At 36.9% G+C, this 18,680-nt stretch overlaps 1 protein-coding gene across 2 annotated transcripts; it reads right to left on the bottom strand.

The window, feature by feature from the left end:
• Window positions 1-7,802: 7,802 nt before the first annotated feature.
• On the bottom strand, window positions 7,803-18,474 carry LOC149838441 (uncharacterized). 2 transcript variants are annotated; one of them, XM_090007693.1, is made up of 6 exons: window positions 17,947-18,474; window positions 14,721-14,853; window positions 14,464-14,635; window positions 14,192-14,385; window positions 7,962-8,096; window positions 7,803-7,870 (listed from the first exon to the last, which is right to left on the bottom strand). In XM_090007693.1, the coding sequence occupies exons 1-5, from the start codon at window positions 18,414-18,416 to the stop codon at window positions 7,980-7,982; spliced, it is 1,086 nt and encodes a 361-aa protein (XP_089863819.1). In that variant the 5' UTR covers window positions 18,417-18,474; the 3' UTR covers window positions 7,803-7,870; window positions 7,962-7,979. The 2 variants fall into 2 exon arrangements, with proteins under 2 accessions (XP_089863819.1, XP_089863818.1); XM_090007692.1 differs by having other exon boundaries at window positions 7,803-8,096.
• Between the last annotated feature and the right edge of the window lie 206 nt (window positions 18,475-18,680).

Genomic DNA, 18,680 nt, shown 5'->3' on the forward strand with positions numbered 1-18,680 from the left:
CCTTACCATTTCCATTCAATGATCTGATAGGATAAATCTATATATCTTCCTACTCTGATAGCACAACCAAGAAGAAAGCATTCACACTGGCCAACCCAAGCCTCAAGCAAAACATTCGCACCACAAATAGAAACTAGCAGAAAGCCTTACGAAATTGCAGTCCTATACTTTATGAGCATAAAAGCTGCACCAGAAGTGTGAACTATAAAAGGGTCCAGTTGATCTACAAAAGCCAAAAGAACTGATCCATTGTGGATTTTGCATCCAAAATTATAGACCACACATGTAGATGGCCAAGAGCCAGAATGGGAAGTGAGGTCAATCGGTAACAATGAATTCATGATAAAACCTAAGTCACACGGACTCGGCTATAAGGTCGACGCACTCGCGTCGACATGCCCCGACACTGGTGCGGCTTCGAACACGGGGCGGACATGGTCAACCAAGTGTCAGACTCGGTCAATGCACCAGGGCCGAGTCCGTCCACATTTTGGACTCGGTCAACTTTGACAGAGTCTATTTTTGTCCATTTTAGAGCAAAAGACGTATAAAAACTATAAAAAAAATCAATCTTTATATATATATATATATAGCCGTGTCCCCATGTTCAAAATTTTTGAAATTGCCCTGCACCCGTACCCATACCCGCACCCATGTGACAGGATAAAACACATGGGGAAAAAATCATAAACAGCAGCAAATAAATGAAAAGGGATGTTGTATTGTCTGATCTGCAAGTATATATAATTAAAGCAAAACATTAGAGAAAAAAATCAACATGTGAAGGAAACAAGGATTCTAAATACCCATATTCAGATGCCCTTAACATCCTACAATAGTGAACAAAAAATCTGTGTTAATTGATTAACTAGAAGACAGGCATGTGTTCTTAACAAACCGGAAGGGCATAAAACTTCAAAAGATGTATTACATGAAAAAAAGTAAAGATATTGAAATAGATCAACTTAACAAAATCAAGCAAACTCAAAAGTTAAAGAAAATAAAGCTCCTGCTAAAAGTCAAATTTGTGGTGAATTTCAAACCATACCAAAATCTGTTCTCATTCAATGCGGGAAATGTTTCAGATTTTTTAGTACTATAAAGAAATATTTTGGCAGATAAACAAGAAATGCCATCTCCAGGGACAGACATGCGCACCCACCCACCCACACACAAAGACGCGTGCACCAATACACATGGCGCGATACTCAGCTTCAGTTGAGGAGAGAGACACCTTCTTTTGCTTCTTGCATCGCCAGGAGATTAGGGAGTCGCCTACAAAAACACACAAACCAGTAGTTGAGCGTCTATCATTCACATCCCCTCCCCGGTCAGAATCTGAGTATGCAATGACTTCTAATGCGGAAGAAGATGATAAAAACAATCTATGAGTTATAGAATTCTTAATATATCTAATAATTCTCATTACAGCACTCATATGTACTGTAGTGGGAGCATGCTGAAATTGACTGGCAGAGTGAATAGCATGAGAGATATCAGGATGAGCAATAGAAAGGTAGGACAAAGCTCCAATCATTTGTTTGTATGGGGTTGGATCTTGTAGAGGTTCTCCATCATCCTTCTTCATTTTTACATTTATGACCTCTAGAGTGTCAACTCGTTTTTCATTTGAGAGTCTTGATCTCTCTATGATCTCTGCGGCATACTTAGTCTGTGACAAAAAATAACCACGAGGTGAGTAATCTACTTCAATTCCAAGAAAATACCGTAAAAAGCTAAGATTTGTCATATCAAAGTTGTCTTTAAGCACATCCTTGATATGGTTTACTCCCTTCTTATCACCTCCTGTGATTATCATATCATTTACGTAAAGCAACAGTATAACCAACCCTGCATTGGAAGACTTAACAAACAATGCAGTGTCAGTAAAACAAGATTTAAAATGCAGTTGAGTCATCAGATTACTAAATCTATCATACCAAGCTTTAGGAGCTTGTTTTAACCCATACAAGGTTTTTCGTATATAAAGAGTTTTTTCATATGCTAAATTCAAACCTGGTGGAGGATCCATGTAGACCTCCTCATCCAGATTACCATTTAAAAAGACATTTTTCACATCCATTTGAAAAATTGGCCATTTTTGCATTGATGCTATAGAGATGACAGTTCTGGCAGTCGTCATTCAAGCAACTGGGGCAAAGGTCTCATTATAGTCAATTCCATATTCTTGAGCATATCCCTTAGCTACTAGTCTAGCTTTATATCTTTCCAATATCCCATCCCACTTGGTTTTGATTTTGTAAATCCATCTACAACTTATAGTTTTCCTTCCTTTATGTAATGTTTGAATTTCCCAAGTTTTTACCTTTTCTAATGCTTCTAATTCATCATTCATGGCTTTAATCCATTCTTGATGATTTTTAGCTTCATAATAGGATGATGGTTCAAAATATGAGTGTATGGCCATTAAGCATGCTCAGTATCTTGGTTTAAAAGAATCATAGGATACAAATCTACTAGGGGCTTTTGAAATTCTTACCGATTTTCTAATACTAGCAGAATCAATATCTTGATTTTGAGAATATCTTTCTAAAGTACATGGTGGGTGCCCTTCGGTCCGCCTAGTATATGTTTGTATGTTACTATGGGATGGGTCAATATTGTTAAGATTGTTGTTTATATTTTCACTTGCATCATGAGAGTCAGAGTTTTCATGTTCACTTTCATGCTCATTATGAAGATTTTCATACCCTTCATGTTCATTGATGAGATAAAAAAGAAACGAATAATCATAGTTTTCTTGGGTTTTTTCCTTGCTAAAACCATCTTCATTTTCAAGAAATATAACATTTCGTGAAACATATAATTTGTCCCTTTCCCTGTCATAACATCTATATCCCTTTTGATTTTCGGCATAGCAAAAAAAAAACACAAGGGATTGCTTTTGGGGAAAGTTTGTCGTTCTTATGGGTAAGAACAAAACACTTACATCCAAAGACTCTCAATCTTTTATAATCGAGGGGGATTTTAAGCAATTTTGCAATAGGGGATATATTTTCAATAGCTTTTGAGGGCATTCTATTTAACAAATAGATTGCCGTAAGAGTAGCTTCGACCCAAAACATTTTTGGAACATTTTTTGATACAAGAAGTGTTCTAGTGGTCTCAACAATATGTTTATGCTTTCTTTCAGCTAATCCATTTTGTTGAGCAGTGTAAGGGCAATATTTTTTATAAATGATGCCATTTGAATCAAGAATTTTTTTAAATTCTTTTGATACAAATTCTCCCCCAGAATCGGATCTAAAAATTTGAATATTGGTTTTGAATTGGGTCTTTACATAATAGAAAAATCTTTTAAAACAATCAAGTACTTCTGACTTTTGCTTAAGAAAAAAGATCCAAGAATGTCTACTATAATCATCTACAAATATAACATAGTAAGATACCTCGCCTTTAGATATAACTGGAGCCGGTCCCCATACATCCGAATGTACTAACTCAAATGGATTTTTGGATATAAATTGTCTTTACCCAAAGGGTAAACCTTTCATTTTGCCAAGAATGCAATCTTCACAAACCAATTTTTTTTATTTATAATAAGTAAGAAATGGAAACAAGTGTAATTTGGTCACACTAGGATGTCCTAGTCTTTTGTGCCAATTTTCTATATCTTTCTTTTCTACAAAATTACAAAAAGATTGTTTTGATAAATCAAGATTGTCCATTACATAGAGATCTCCTCTTCTATGGCCTTGCCCAATCGGTTTCTCGAACTAAAGATCATGTATTAAACAATCATTAGAAGAAAATAAAAATTTACAACCATGATCCATAATTTGTGAAACCGATAAAAGGTTCAAATTTAATTTTGGCACAACCCTAATATTTGGTATGTGAAAGTTTGGTTGTTTTTTAAAGATTCCAAGACTTTTGATTTTTAAGAATGTCCCGTCGGCGGTTGAAACATAAAAATCCTTTGAGTTAGAATGACATTCGGATAATATTGACTCATTTGGAGTCATATAAAAAGAGGCACCGGAGTCCAAGATCCAAGAAGTCTTACCAGGGTCACCACTTGTGGATACGACCGCCCCCGAAAAGGAAGAAGCTTGAGTTTTGAACATTGGTTGTAGTGCCTCCATTAATTGAGCTAAAGATAGGGAGCCAATGCATTTGGAGTTGTCAACATCATTTCTTTCCACCGAAGCAACTCTCTTATCATCTCGGTGATCTTCTTTCTTTCTTTTTGGACAAAACGGCTTGATGTGTCCCGGTTCATAACAATGATAGCATATGATTTTGCCACCTTTTTTGTCATTCCTCTCATAGTTGTTAGGATTTCTCTCATTCTCATTTTTCACAAAATGAGGAGGTTTATAACTCCTAGTATGATTACCGGGCTTTAACATAGAGCAAGCATGGTTTCTTCATCCTTTGAAGTGGATGGCTTCTTCAATCTATTTTTTTTCATAGTCAATTTTTCAAGAGTTTCGACCATGGATGGCACACCTCCTTCTATGAAGGAGAGCCGATTTAGTTCCCTCAAATTCGGGCCTAAGCTCATTCACAAATTGGTAGAAATGCTCCGTTTTAATTTGATTTTTACGGAGTTCTACATCTTAAGGACAATGCCATTTTGGCTCAAGAAGAGCCAATTCATCCCAAAGGAGAGAAATTGCATTGTAATGTTCTCTAATACTCATTTCTCCTTGGGTCATGGTTCTCACCTTGTTTTGGACATTGCATATGTGTGCAATATCTTTAAGACTATACATGTCTTTAAGATATTTCCATGCATCACTAGCGAAATCAAATTTCGCTAAGCTAGAAGATTTGTGGATGTCCACACTATTGATGAACCATCCAATTATTTTGGAGTGGCCCATCCTCCACTCTTTCCATTTTTTCTCGTAATCGAAAACAGCTTTACCCATTTCCTCTCCTTGAAAAGCAACCTCTTTCCCATTCTTATTTTTCGTAAGAATGAGCTTGGGTTCTCTTTCGGTACCGTCCACCAAACCCCATAATCCCTTTTCCCATATTTTGTGTTTAACTGGATGCCCACATCATATAGTTTGTATCGTTTAGGCGTACGGGAATAGAGACCATTACCTCTCTTTCATTCTCCATTTCCTTACAAGGCTAAGAGAAAGGGTAGAGAACGAAAAAAAAAGAAATGAAATACGAGCACTTATTTGAGAGATGACACGCTTCCCGATGTAACAATCCTCGATTTGTTGTATCCCCTAAGCGTACGATTCTCCTCTTGATATTGTCACGAACTTTCTTCAAAAAACTTTCCTTTGAACCACCAAAGCTCTGATACCATGAAATGAAGTGGATTGAATCCGATACACATGAAAGAACACACTTTCAATCAAGTAAAAATACTTGATTGAATCACAAAACCACCCACACAAGGGTCTACAAACTTGTTATTGCATAGAAGCACTCAAGAATGAGTTAGGAATACAAGGCCACAAGAGGCCAATTTATAATACAATGAAGCCAATGGGGTGCAACTCAATATGGCTGTTGGGGCTGCACTCAACAGTCAGAAATATAGCTGTTGGGGCAGCTCCAACAACTATATGGAGCTGTCCCATCATAAATATAGCTGTTGGGGAAGCTCCAACAGCTATATGGAGTTGTCCCATCAAATCTGAAAAAGACAAAAAGGTAAAAAAAGAAAAAGACAAAAATAAATACATGAAATAAAATGCAGAAATGTCAGCCCCTAATGGGCTGACACCTATTACAGAAAAAAGACCGAAATACCCCAAATGGGTATTTCAGTTAACAATAAACACATATATACATATACATGTATATATACATATATATACACGTATATGTATATCTTAACAATATTAATATCATGAACATCACAAGGATTACAAAATGCTTAAAGGATATCATCTCCAACTTAACGGGGAGTCTTGAAATGCACAGAGGTATATTGGTCTTTTTAAACAGCTGTATTTTTGTTTTTTACTGTATACAAAGTAGCAAAGCTATTTTTGTCAGTCTTGAGGGTATATTTGTCATGAACCCCAGATAAAATATACCAGCTTTAGGTACCTTGACTCAACCCCAGTAAAAAATAACAAAAGTAAAGACTGTCTAATAGATGATTTAGCCCTCTGTAACCGATACCAGCTTTCCTTCTCTCCTTTTCTTATTCTTGTCTCATTCTTATCAACAATGTTGAGGCTCCTCAAGTGAATAACTCAAAACTTGGACATGAGTGGCATTCAGTGACATTAATGCACTGGAAATTGCTGATTTCAGTTTCCAATCATTTTACCCTTAGATTCATGAACCATTAATTTATGCAAATCCACACAGAAACAATCAGCGTGCAACTTTTCCATTCTGCATAATGTTAAACACTAGCTCACAATGACATCCCAAATCCCTATGATTATGGGTACTCAATCACCACCCACAAAGAGTTGTGCCATATCTCTGAAGCTGCTTGGAGTATAAGACCACTATTCAACTTGTAAAACTGTTAATAAAATACAAGTAAACGGCCAATAAATAACATAATCAGAAACGCAATACACTCTGCACCTGGTTATCAAATGTGTATACAATTCACACGTTGGTGCACTTATATTTTGTCTAAGATTGTTTGTTCACATAGAAGCATGACATCCATTTATTAATTTTGTCTTAGAGCAATTCTATGTAAATCTAGAATTATAGGATATTTCGGTCCAGCAGATTTTGTGAAACATTAATCAGAGATTCTTGTGGAACAAACACTTCCTTGCATTGTCTATTCTCCAAGGTGGGATTATAATACAGCAGGAAAATTTATCATGGATGGGATAAATCTCTTTCCATTCATGAATGAACCAGCAAAAGGCATAAAGCAAATAGTTCATGCACAATGTGACCACTATCTTCACCACACAAATTTCAAAGACATTTCCTTTTACTTTCTGTTGTTAATGCTTCATGGCAACTGAAATATTACCTTAGATGGTTGGAAGCGAAGGGTACATGACACAATCAAAAGATATAGAAAAATACATCTGCCATGATTTCCAAGCTACTCCTAACTCTTCCATATCTATTCTCTGATAAATTCAAACAAATAATTAAGCATTACATAGAACATGGCCACACAAGTAGAAACTCAATGCCAAGAGTCATCAACTATATAAGAGACCAGACAGTTGAGACCTTCGAGTATCTAACTGGCTAAGGACCTGGATAAGTTCCTACTGTAACAGGTCCTCCAAGGCTTAAATTTCAACAAATACCAGGTACTATGCTTAAGAGTATTATATAAAGTGTCCTCCCCTTTGAGAATCTCTTTCTAAAAGATATTTCAACTTGAATAAGTTCATTATAGAAAAATCATCAAGAATCAGCAGTCACAAATAGAACAGTTTTCGTTTTCAATGAAGGAAAATACACTACTAGGAGACGAATAAAAAGGTAATGTACCTTAAAACATAAGTGTCATTAAAATTTGACACAGGAATTGACAGAACCATCAGCGGAAAATGTATTAACGTTAGTCAAGAGTCTATGTTCTCATACTGAGGAATTAGATAACAAGCTCCGTCATTCCAATATCCAGGACTGTGCTACCACCACAGTTCGCGAAACAGTTTCCATTCCATACTACCACATGTCAATCACAGTACTTCATAGTTATTAAATTCTAAAAGTAGTCAAGACTTTCTTTCCAGTTTCTATCAAACTAAGGTCCTAGCTTTGTGAACTCTTTGCATAGGAATAAGTTAAGATCCTGATTTGTGTAGATCAATAGTACTGAAGGGCCAATTACCAACAAAAGCAAATGACAGACAGCAGAACGGTTAGGTAGTGCAATAAGGGTCATCTGGAATTGCAATATTCAGCATTTCTGATGATATACAACATCCCACTACAAGGCAAAAGAACTTATCAGACAATTGAAAAGGTCAGCATAAATTTTCTAAAAAGAAAAAGAAAATAAAATCACTAATTAAACTAACCAGTTTACATTTATCACACTATCTCTTCAAGAAATGGCATGACAGCATCTCTGACAAGCCCAGTGCAGGAAATTTTTCACAATTGAAAAGCTCACAAAGCCTATAGTCACATGTTATCACTGAGTTCAATGGATCCTGAAAAAATAGATCACAAGCAGTGAGTGATAAACTGCAGGCAAAGAGCTCTCACTAATGACATGTTAAATAATGATGGAAATGGAAGTATGAAACACTAACCTAAGATAAAGAAACACAGAAAACTGCTAAAACTTGAAAGACTTAGAAGATATTCAATATGTTCAAGTGAAATCTAATAAGGGGGGAAAAAGGAAAAAAGAGAAAATATCTAATGTTTAAGAATAATTTCAAAACAAACAAATTCTTTATGCATAAGAATGCAGCATAACAAGGTTATAGGCCTTCTGAATATTCATGTTCTTTAAAAAAGCAAACCACCAAGGACATAAACAAAAGGTTCTGATATATAAAAAAACATGTACTATGTCATGTAATTGATGGAAAGGTTCTGATATAGGAAAAACCACATCCTATGTCACGTAATTGATGATCTTAATTAAATGCCTCCCCATTTTTTCTGTGCTAAGAGACATCCTCATCCCTTGCTTGATGCAAAACAATAGATGAATATTCATTACTTTCAAGGTAGAAATAGCATTGAGATGCTTTTATACAAGCCAGCAAACCATTCCAAATCATGGAAGACTTTTACGTTAAGTCATCTTGGAGCAACAACAAATTCCCGGTATGGCTGAATCAAATCCTGGTGGTTCCTTCACGACACCCGGTATGGCTGAATCAAATCAATGAAGACTTTTATCTTACGGTGGTACACACTCTTGTTTGTATGGATCTAGCCACCAAATTGTAGATTTAACCGTGCAGATGTGTCTAGCATGGTTTATTTACCATGTTCAAAGGCTTTATCATGCCTAATATATCATAAAATCTGATTTTTGAGACAGTAAAAATCAATGCCTCACAATTCATGAAAATACGGGAGGTCTACAAATGGTATAAAACATCATATTTCAGTCAACTTTAGCACATGGAAATAGTAAATAGAACATGTTAAACATGAACCAAAGGTTAGATTTTGCATTTGGAGCTTAGATCTATGTAAATCAAGTGTGTACCACCATAAGTTATGGTGTTATGGTTGTAATGAAATGGTGATATTTAAATATCACCACCAAAGTCCACAAAATACACAAGTGGACAATCACCAAGAGAAACACTCACAATGGAGTTCACACACAAAATCCTCAAAGGGGTATTCTCACAAAAGAGATAAAAAATATTATTTTATTGATCAAAGAAATGCAACAAAATGCATTGTTTCAATTGAGGGGTTTCTACCCTTTTTATATATAACATGGAGGCTCTAAGAGACGTTGGAGCTATGTCACACGGACTCGGCTCCAAGGTCGCCGCACCCGCGTCGACACGCACCGACACGGGTGCGGACACGGGTGTGGCTCGGACTCGGTCAACCCGACCCTGGGTGTGGTCAACGCACCCAGGGTCATTTCGGTCCATTTTTTGGAAAAAAAAATTGAATTTTTTTTTTTTAAATTTTCTGGGCTACAGCTGTAAGGAAAAAACCCCATCACAACTAAAAAAACCTGTACACTTTCAAGTTTTAAGTACAGAATGGGCACAACTCAAGTTTTTGTGGTTTTTTCCTGTATGAAGAAAGTGAATTATTACAGTGTATGAAGAAAGTGCCCAAAAGTGAATTATTCCTGTACGAAGAAAGTGTACAGAATGCCTTCACAACTCATCACCTGTCCCCTAATGGGCAAAACTTTGACCGAGTCTTATATATATATATATATATAAATATATATATATATATATATATATATATATATAGCCGAGTCCCCGTGTCCAAAATTTTTGAAATTGCGCCGCACCCGTGTCGCACCCGCACCCATGTGACATAGCGTTGGAGCTGGTCCAACGTCTCTATTTGACTAATCAACATTATGTTGACTAGTTCAAATAGAACAAAAAGAAACTAAAAAAACTAAACTAATACTTAGTTACTATGTATGTATATTATGACATATATATATATATACACACGTGTCTGTGTATGTACATACAATTTAACAATGGTACCACCATAGAAGCACCCTATATATGTATATATATATATATATATGGTAAATGGAAAAAATAAAAAAATAAAAAAAAGAATGACATGTCATCCCCTTTTGACTCCCTCTTTCTCAACTCAAGACATCATATTCATCTATCTATCTCTCAACAGTCAGCACCTCATTTCCTTTTTTTTATTCTCTCTTTCTCTCCTCCCACACATACACACACACACAACAACAAAAAAGAAAACATTCAGCTAACCTGGACACCCAGTCCGGCATGTTTTAGGCCATGACACTAGCGTGCCGTGCACCAAAACGTGCTGAACTTCATGTCAGAGCTTATCATCCGTGACAGGAGGTTATTTTGGCGTGTCACTGTGACAGGTTTCAATTATTTCCCTAACTAAGAATATCATGGAACTGATTGTGCATGTGTGCTATCAAATAGTTGAACCCTTATTATTTAAGTATTTTCAAGCTTTTGTATTTAGGTGTTCTCAAGCTTCTGAACAGAAACCAAATAGAGAGTCACTAGATCCATGCCGTTGCAACAAAAATGTCTATCACTATGCTATCTTCAAGAAAGAAATGTAATATGGCAAGTGAACCATTAGTGGCCATATTGTTTCACAAGCGCATGCCGTTTTACGATTGTACCATATCCCATTGTATATAATTCCAAACACCGTATCCCCATATTTATAGCCATCACTGCTGATAGAGGTTCCCATCCACTGCAACTGGTGGAGCGACTGCAAATTTATCAAGACAGAGTAGATAATAGAAAAGAACCAAGACAAAAAAGAAAGAGACACAAATGAAGACATCGAACATCCAATAATCAAAATAATATGCTATGAATGTCATGCATATCTCACAAGAAAAATGCAAAGTATGTGATAACATGCATTAAACAACCAAACTAAGCTAACAAGTCACAAGATTCATAATAGTGTGCATTTACATAAACAAAAACAAAATCAGTGTTTTTAATACTTAAAATTTTTATATAAAAAAGTTTTTTCAAAATTCAAATAAAAACAAACTAGATAATGTCAATCACGATTATCATTATCATCATCTCCTTCTTTTAGCAAGAAATAGACCCAAATCACTCTCAAGCTATGTCACACGGACTCGGCTCCAAGGTCGCCGCACCCGCGTCGACACGCACCGACACGGGTGCGGACACGGGTGCAGCTCGGACTCGGTCAACCCGACCCTGGGTGTGGTCAACGCACCCAGGGTCATTTTGGTCCATTTTTTGGAAAAAAAAATTTTTTGAATTTTTTTTTTTAATTTTCTGGGCTACAGCTGTAAGGAAAAAAACCCATCACAACTAAAAAAACCTGTACACTTTCAAGTTTTAAGTACAGAATGGGCACAACTCAAGTTTTTGTGGTTTTTTCCTGTATGAAGAAAGTGAATTATTACAGTGTATGAAGAAAGTGCCCAAAAGTGAATTATTCCTGTACGAAGAAAGTGTACAGAATGCCTTCACAACTCATCACCTGTCCCCTAATGGGCACAACTTTGACCGAGTCTTATATATATATATATATATATATATATATATATATATATATATATATATATATATATATATATTTTTTTTTTTTTTTTTTTTTTTTTTTAATATATATATATAGCCGAGTCCCCGTGTCCAAAATTTTTGAAATTGCGCCGCACCCGTGTCGCACCCGCACCCGCACCCATGTGACCTAGCTCTCAAGCTCTTTAGAAATGAGTATGAACTGGTCCTAAAGAGCCTTATATGTTAACAAAAAAAATTTGAAAACAGTGCAACTTAAACTGCATTGATTGTGTATAATAAGATATTCTACATATCAGGGTGTAGCGTAAGATACACTCTATACAAGTACAATACAATCTCGTATAGAGATACAAGTGTGTATCATGTAGCATATCAGTTACCTACTAGAGAAGGTACATATTGCTATCATACGATATACTACAGTACTTATACCATTGGTTCAACTACAATTCCACATGAATACGGATATGCTCATATACACATTTTTATGAAGTTTCTCAATGCAACTAGTATATAAGGATACATGGTACAGGAGTAAAAATGGAGTATCCATGTGACAGCAAATACCTTAGTCACTTCCACTAAGGCATCTCCTTTGGGTAAAAAAGATATTTATATACAACAACAACAACAACTACGCCTTCATCCCAAAACAATTGGGGTCGGCGATATGAACCAACAAAGAAAATCATTCTGGGTCTTCCACATGAATCCTTCTCCTCCATTCATTTTTATCCAATGCCATGTCCTCGATGAGGTTCAAAGCATTCATATACTTTCCTATCACCTCCATCCATGTCTTCCAAGGCCTACCCCGACCTCTTTTAACTAATATATTTTTCCATTTCTCCATCCTTCTAACTGGAGCATCATTAGGCCTTCGTCGAATATGTCCAAACCACCGTAAACGATTCTCTCTCATCTTATTTTCAATGGGTGCAACGGCTACCTTCTTACGTATCTCCTCGTTCTGAATCTTATCTTTTATTGTATTTCCACACATCCATCTCAGCATATGCATCTCAGCTACACTCATTTTTTGAATATGATGTCTCTTGGCAGCCCAACATTCCGTACCATATAGTAAAGCGGGCCTAATAGTCGTCCTATAAAACTTTCCCTTCAACCGCAATGGCATTCTACGATCGCACAACACTCCAGTTGCACTCTTCCATTTCATCCACCCAACCTTTATCCTATGATTTACATCTCCATCAATTTCTCCATACTTTTGAATGATAGATCCCAAATATTTGAAAGAATCATCCACCGGTATTTCTTGCTCACCAAGCTTCACTACACTCCCATCTCTACTTTGTTGCTTACTAAATCGACATTCCATGTATTCTGTCTTACTCTTACTCAACTTAAAACCTCTTGCTTCCAATGTCTGTCTCCATAATTCTAACTTAGCATTAACCCCAGCTCTAGACTCATCAATCAAAACAATATCATCAGCAAACAACATACACCACGGCACATTTTCTTGAATTGATCTCGTAAGCTCATCCATCACTATAGCAAATAGGAAAGGGCTTAAAGCAGATCCTTGATGTAACCCAACCGTTATAGGAAAATTGGTTGTCACCCCTCCACAAGTGCGGACATTGGTTACTACTCCTTCATACATATCTTTAATTATACTAATGTACTTGATGGAAAAAAGACATTTATATAAAGTGAAAAAAAAATTAAGGTCATTTACACTAAACAAGGGAACAAAAATAAAGGGAAATATTACTGAGCGTAACCATTTGAATGAGTGCATTTAAGTCCTCTACAAGTTACAAGATTCAACATGGCACTAAGGCTACCCTGCCACAGACTAATAATCAGTAATTAGTATTAGTTGATTGATGATGATTAGAACACATCGATCCAACATGGCACTGAGCTTATCCTGGCACGATCTAATAATCAGTACTGTTACTGGTTGATTTACTCTGATGATGATTAGGACACATAACGTACACAAATATTTCAGTGATAAAACCAGTCACAGGACGTTTGGAGGTAAATTTTCACCTGAAACATTGAAGTCATTTTTTCCATCTTGAAACATTCTTGAAAACTTAAGCTATCACTAATTATATTAGAATGCAACAGGACAAGCTCAGACAGCCTAGATATAAATTAATATACAGTCAAAACTGTGGAATTTTTTTTATTAAAACTGTGCCTAATTGTTGTGCACATTTTCTCATGGAGTTTGTTAGTCAGTTACAAAGTCATGAAGATCAGGTCCTCAAAAGGACGCAAGAAATAATATTAAGTTAAACAATATCACCACATTATTGAACTCATGCCCCTTGCATACAAGGTAGCCCATCATACCAATTCTTTCATTGCAACTACATATTTATTACAGAAAGTTCTTAATTATTTCTTAAGGGATGAGGTTATATCCCACCATACCAAGATTAAGATTGGGCACATGGTAAAAGGAGATGGAATCAGTCAGCAAAAAAAAAGAAGAAGAAGGAATAAATATATTTATCATCATCTAGCATTTAAAAGTGACTAAAAACTTCTGTGCATTCACAACAAACCTGTAGGTGGTTCATCTGTATATAATTCCAAATTCGTTCCAAAGCTTCAGATTGAGGCATCTCCCTTTCTCCAGTGCCGAAAAACTTGCTAAGTGCATCAGATATTATAACAAGAGGTGAACCACTTCCAGCACCTTGAGCAGGAGACTCTAAGTATGATGCTTTCAGCCTTTTAGGCTCTGGACCTGAATCCTCTAAAAAGAGGCAAAAAAAACTTAGAAACTTGCCAAGCAGCATCCTGTCCTCATTTTAGTGATGAACCCAACACTTACTTGCTGGTTCAAGTGGCAAAATGTGCTTCGCCAAAAGCTTATTCATCTTAAACATATCAGTACAATCTGTCTCAAACACCAACTGCAATGCATCATTACAAATAATCTTTCTCTTGTTACTTGGATCTTGAAGATTGTTTTTTCGTATATAGGCCCATAACTCCTTCACGATCTGAGGAAACAAAAGCCATTAGGATTTGCACAGCGGAGAAGCAGAAAAAACAAAAAATGCAGATGAGACTTAGGTATTCAAGGACCTGAGTTCGTGTCATGGCTGGCTCACCAACAATAGCCTGAAGTTCAGGAGAAACACCACAAAGTTTGTTAAGACCACCAGGTCCACCTCTTCTTTTGCCTCCAGCTGGGGTATTGCTTTGAACTTGCACATGGCTACAAGTAAAAGATAATAATCAATCATCTTGAAGATCAATGAAGAAGACAGGAAAAAGGTAAGAAAGAAATTCTAAGATCAAATATACATAAGCTCTCTTTAACACATAGAATGAAAGAATATTTAACTCTAAGAAATGCAGTCATGGGCATTGTTTTGAAGTTCTGCAGATATACAAGTAAATGACATCAAAGATTAAACAAATCAATAATTCCAAACTTCAAGTAGCAAGTTGACATTCAATAACAAAGACAGGAAAATGGTAGACAGAAAAGAAGATATTCAAAGACAGATGATAACAGCTTCCTTTTAATATCTAATAAAAGAATTATAACTTTCAATAATTGCAGTTAATGTATTTTCACTACGATTTATGTTGTTCTATACATTAATTTATTCATCAGAATAGTCAACAACTTCTACAATGGTCACTGCCAATTGAATTTTCAGGGTTAGTATTTCAGTACTTCATATCACCTACTGTATATCCTCACATACCAGTACAGTTACACCTCCAGCTCAAATCATCCCTTTGTTGCACTCTTCTCACTGTTTACCAATTTCAACCACCATTCCATCACTCATAATCAATTGCACCATACAAAGATCACATGTGCAATCCATGGCACCTACCACCAAACTTCTCTGTCAACAATGGCCAGTGTAACTATGACACAAGCACCACAACATGCTTAAATACCAATCTAATCTAACAGATGAAACCTTCATGGTTCATTTGGTGATATTCATGGAACTTAATATTCAAGTAGGTTTTAGAACAATGAAAAGGAACAAAGAAAAGACAAAAGGCCAAATTATTTAGATATAACATGAGCTTACACTTTTGATATTTCCCATTGAAACAACTCAATTCAAAAAGCCTTTTCTAGTTGACAAACCATGACAAACACAAGTTACACAACTACTGATCCAATTAACTTTGACATCTGCATCCTCAACTGTAACAAGATAGCATGACTTTATATACCTACACACATGCACTCATGCAAATGCATAATACATGCATACTTATATATATATATATATATATATATATATATATATATATATATATATATATATATATATATATATATATATATATAAACATGCACATGCATGCATGCACGCACACACACACACACACATATCAGCGAGAGAGAGGGATTTTATTGCCGTACAGAAATATTGACCCACTGTAAGCAACTTTGGATAATTTCAGTAATTATTCTTTACAATAATAATAATAAGTAGGGCTACCCCAAAGAGAACCATCAGTATATTAAGGATGCTAAAAACTGAAATATATAAAAGAAAAATGGGAAAGACACACGAGAAAGTGACATAAGGGTGTGTTTAACATGCGGGAAACATCCCTGCCCAGGTACCATCCCGTGTTTGATACACACACCACACATTGCGCGGGACAGAATGAACAGCATCCTGCACGATGCATTATAACGCGTCAGCATGGGATGCACGGCACATTCTGACCATGCAGCATTTGTCCGGTATATCAAATGCAGCCTAAGGTGATTTTCATCACTAAGATGCTTGTAATTTACTGTATGGTTTGAATGAGATTCACCTCTGGCATGAACTAAAACTTGCAAATAATGTAGTTCTTGGTTTCAATACATATATGTATTTTCATCAACAACTAAGATGCTTGCAGTTTACTGTTTGGTTCAGATGAGATTCACCTATGACATGAACTGAAACTCACATATATTCTACTTCTTTTTTCCTTTCACATAAGGGGATAATTCATCATCTCAATATCTTGAAAATGTACATTCTTTTGAAACATAATGACAAAAGAATCACAACACAAGAAACTCATGAATCATGACACTAAAGATGTCTTTTATCAACATCAGCAATTGAGCATAACCGATTAAGATATTGACTATTGTCCTACTCACTCATATCAACGAGACTTTTCTCAACAAGAATGTAAAAAACACACATAGTTAGGTTCTCAATTCTGTTCTAATCGAAGTTTGAATGGGTATCTCCTTAATGTATATGAGATTTACAGGCACCATAATATTACTCACCCTACGATAATGCACAAATCGGTGTACCTTAGGTAAAATATTGTAAGGAGCTAGTATCTTGGACTTGTCAGAACCCATAGGTTGCCAAAAGAACACAAAGGAAAGATTTTACCACGGTTGAAATAGGACTGCTCATCACACACACACACACACACACACACACACACACACACACACACACACACACACACACACACACACACAAATACCCAGAATCTGAGTTCCAATGCAGATTGTTTATATTCTTCAAAGGGCATGCAATGCCGATTGTGGTTAAATGTCAGCCCTACAAGTCCAACTGTTTCCATCGATTCTCACAAGAGTATGCATCAGAATTGGCAGAATTTTCTCAGGTGTTTTAGTTATATTACTTCATGCAACAAACTCCGTAACCTGATATCAGGAGTCACCTAAGCCTAGTGATATCTGCACGGAGGAAAGCATTGTGGTTGACAAGCAGGAGCAATCATGCAATGAGCCAACAGAGAATTTTATGAAGAATAATAGAACAGGCTACCGTGGAATTTGGGTCGCAATATCGGCTCATATGGCTGGGAGAGAAGTGGGATTGCAGAGTTTGTAGCTAGTTTTGAAACACAGGCATGCTAATTACGGGAACATACGAAGGCTCATCCGTTTCTCCCAAACTTAAAAGCATTACACCAACAAGATCCCATTTTTCCTCCCGCTCAACGAAACAGAAATTCTCATTTCAACAGCATGATCAACAAAAAAAGAGAGGCAAAAGACAAAGCTTATGCCTACAAACCCTAAAACTCGCAGAGACAACCGCTCTCGCACATTCGTATTCTTCTTGCATCAAAGAAAACGAAAACCATCCCAAGCAAAACCGAACGCAAACAGATCACAAACCCTAACTGAGAGCCAATGCCCCATGAATCATGCGAGAACTCACGGATTTAACGCCCGGAGGAAGCGATTCTTGCAAGAAAAGAAAAGAACAAAAGAAATCCATAGAAAGTTCAGGAAACGGGGAAACGGGAAAAGAGGAAGAGGAAGAAAAGAAAGAACCTGATGTCTTTGGGCAACTCCTGAACGACGGAGCCCTGGGGGATGTCGACCTTGACGGGGCAGCCGAAATTGGGCTTGGCGTCGAAGGTAGGCATGTCCGCGAGGCCGGCGCAGTGCGGTGGGAACGGCGATATGTTGACGGCGGCAACGTGGGCGTGGCCATGGGGATGGGCGGCGTGGTGGAGGTGGAACTGAGGCTGGGGCTGATGGGGGTGGGGGGGAGGGTGATGGAAGGTGGGGATGCCCTTGGACTGAACGAAGAGATCGATGTGGTCGCGGATGAAGGCGCGCTTGTGTGAAAGGTCAATCCCCAATTTGTGCTCGAGCTGCTGGCGGATGTCGCCGGAGGTGGTGACAGTGAAGTCGGCCTGGCGGAGCAGCGTCTCGAGACCCGACACTATCTCCTCGTCGCTCACCATCGCACCACCCTTCTCTTCCCCAAATGTCTCTCCCACCGCCACCAGCACCATGTAACGGAAACAAACCGACTCTCTCTCTCTCTGCACCCTTTTTCAAACCAAACCAACAAAATAGGGCTTTTCCTTTCTCGTGTTGCCCTTTTCTTATTAATCTCCTTCGGACCCTATCTCTTAACCCCACCCAGCCAACCAAGTTTTTGTTTCGAACAAAAATACGTTTCATAATCACAACTATCGCCGATATTTCGAAAATATTGTGATTTTTGCACTTTTATCACGAAAACACCTCTTGGTAGCGTTTGATATGCTTTTTAT

The sequence above is a fragment of the Nuphar pumila genome, chromosome 5 (genome assembly GCF_984573655.1).
Source record: "Nuphar pumila chromosome 5, dmNupPumi1.hap1.1, whole genome shotgun sequence".
Classification (NCBI taxonomy): domain Eukaryota; kingdom Viridiplantae; phylum Streptophyta; class Magnoliopsida; order Nymphaeales; family Nymphaeaceae; genus Nuphar; species Nuphar pumila.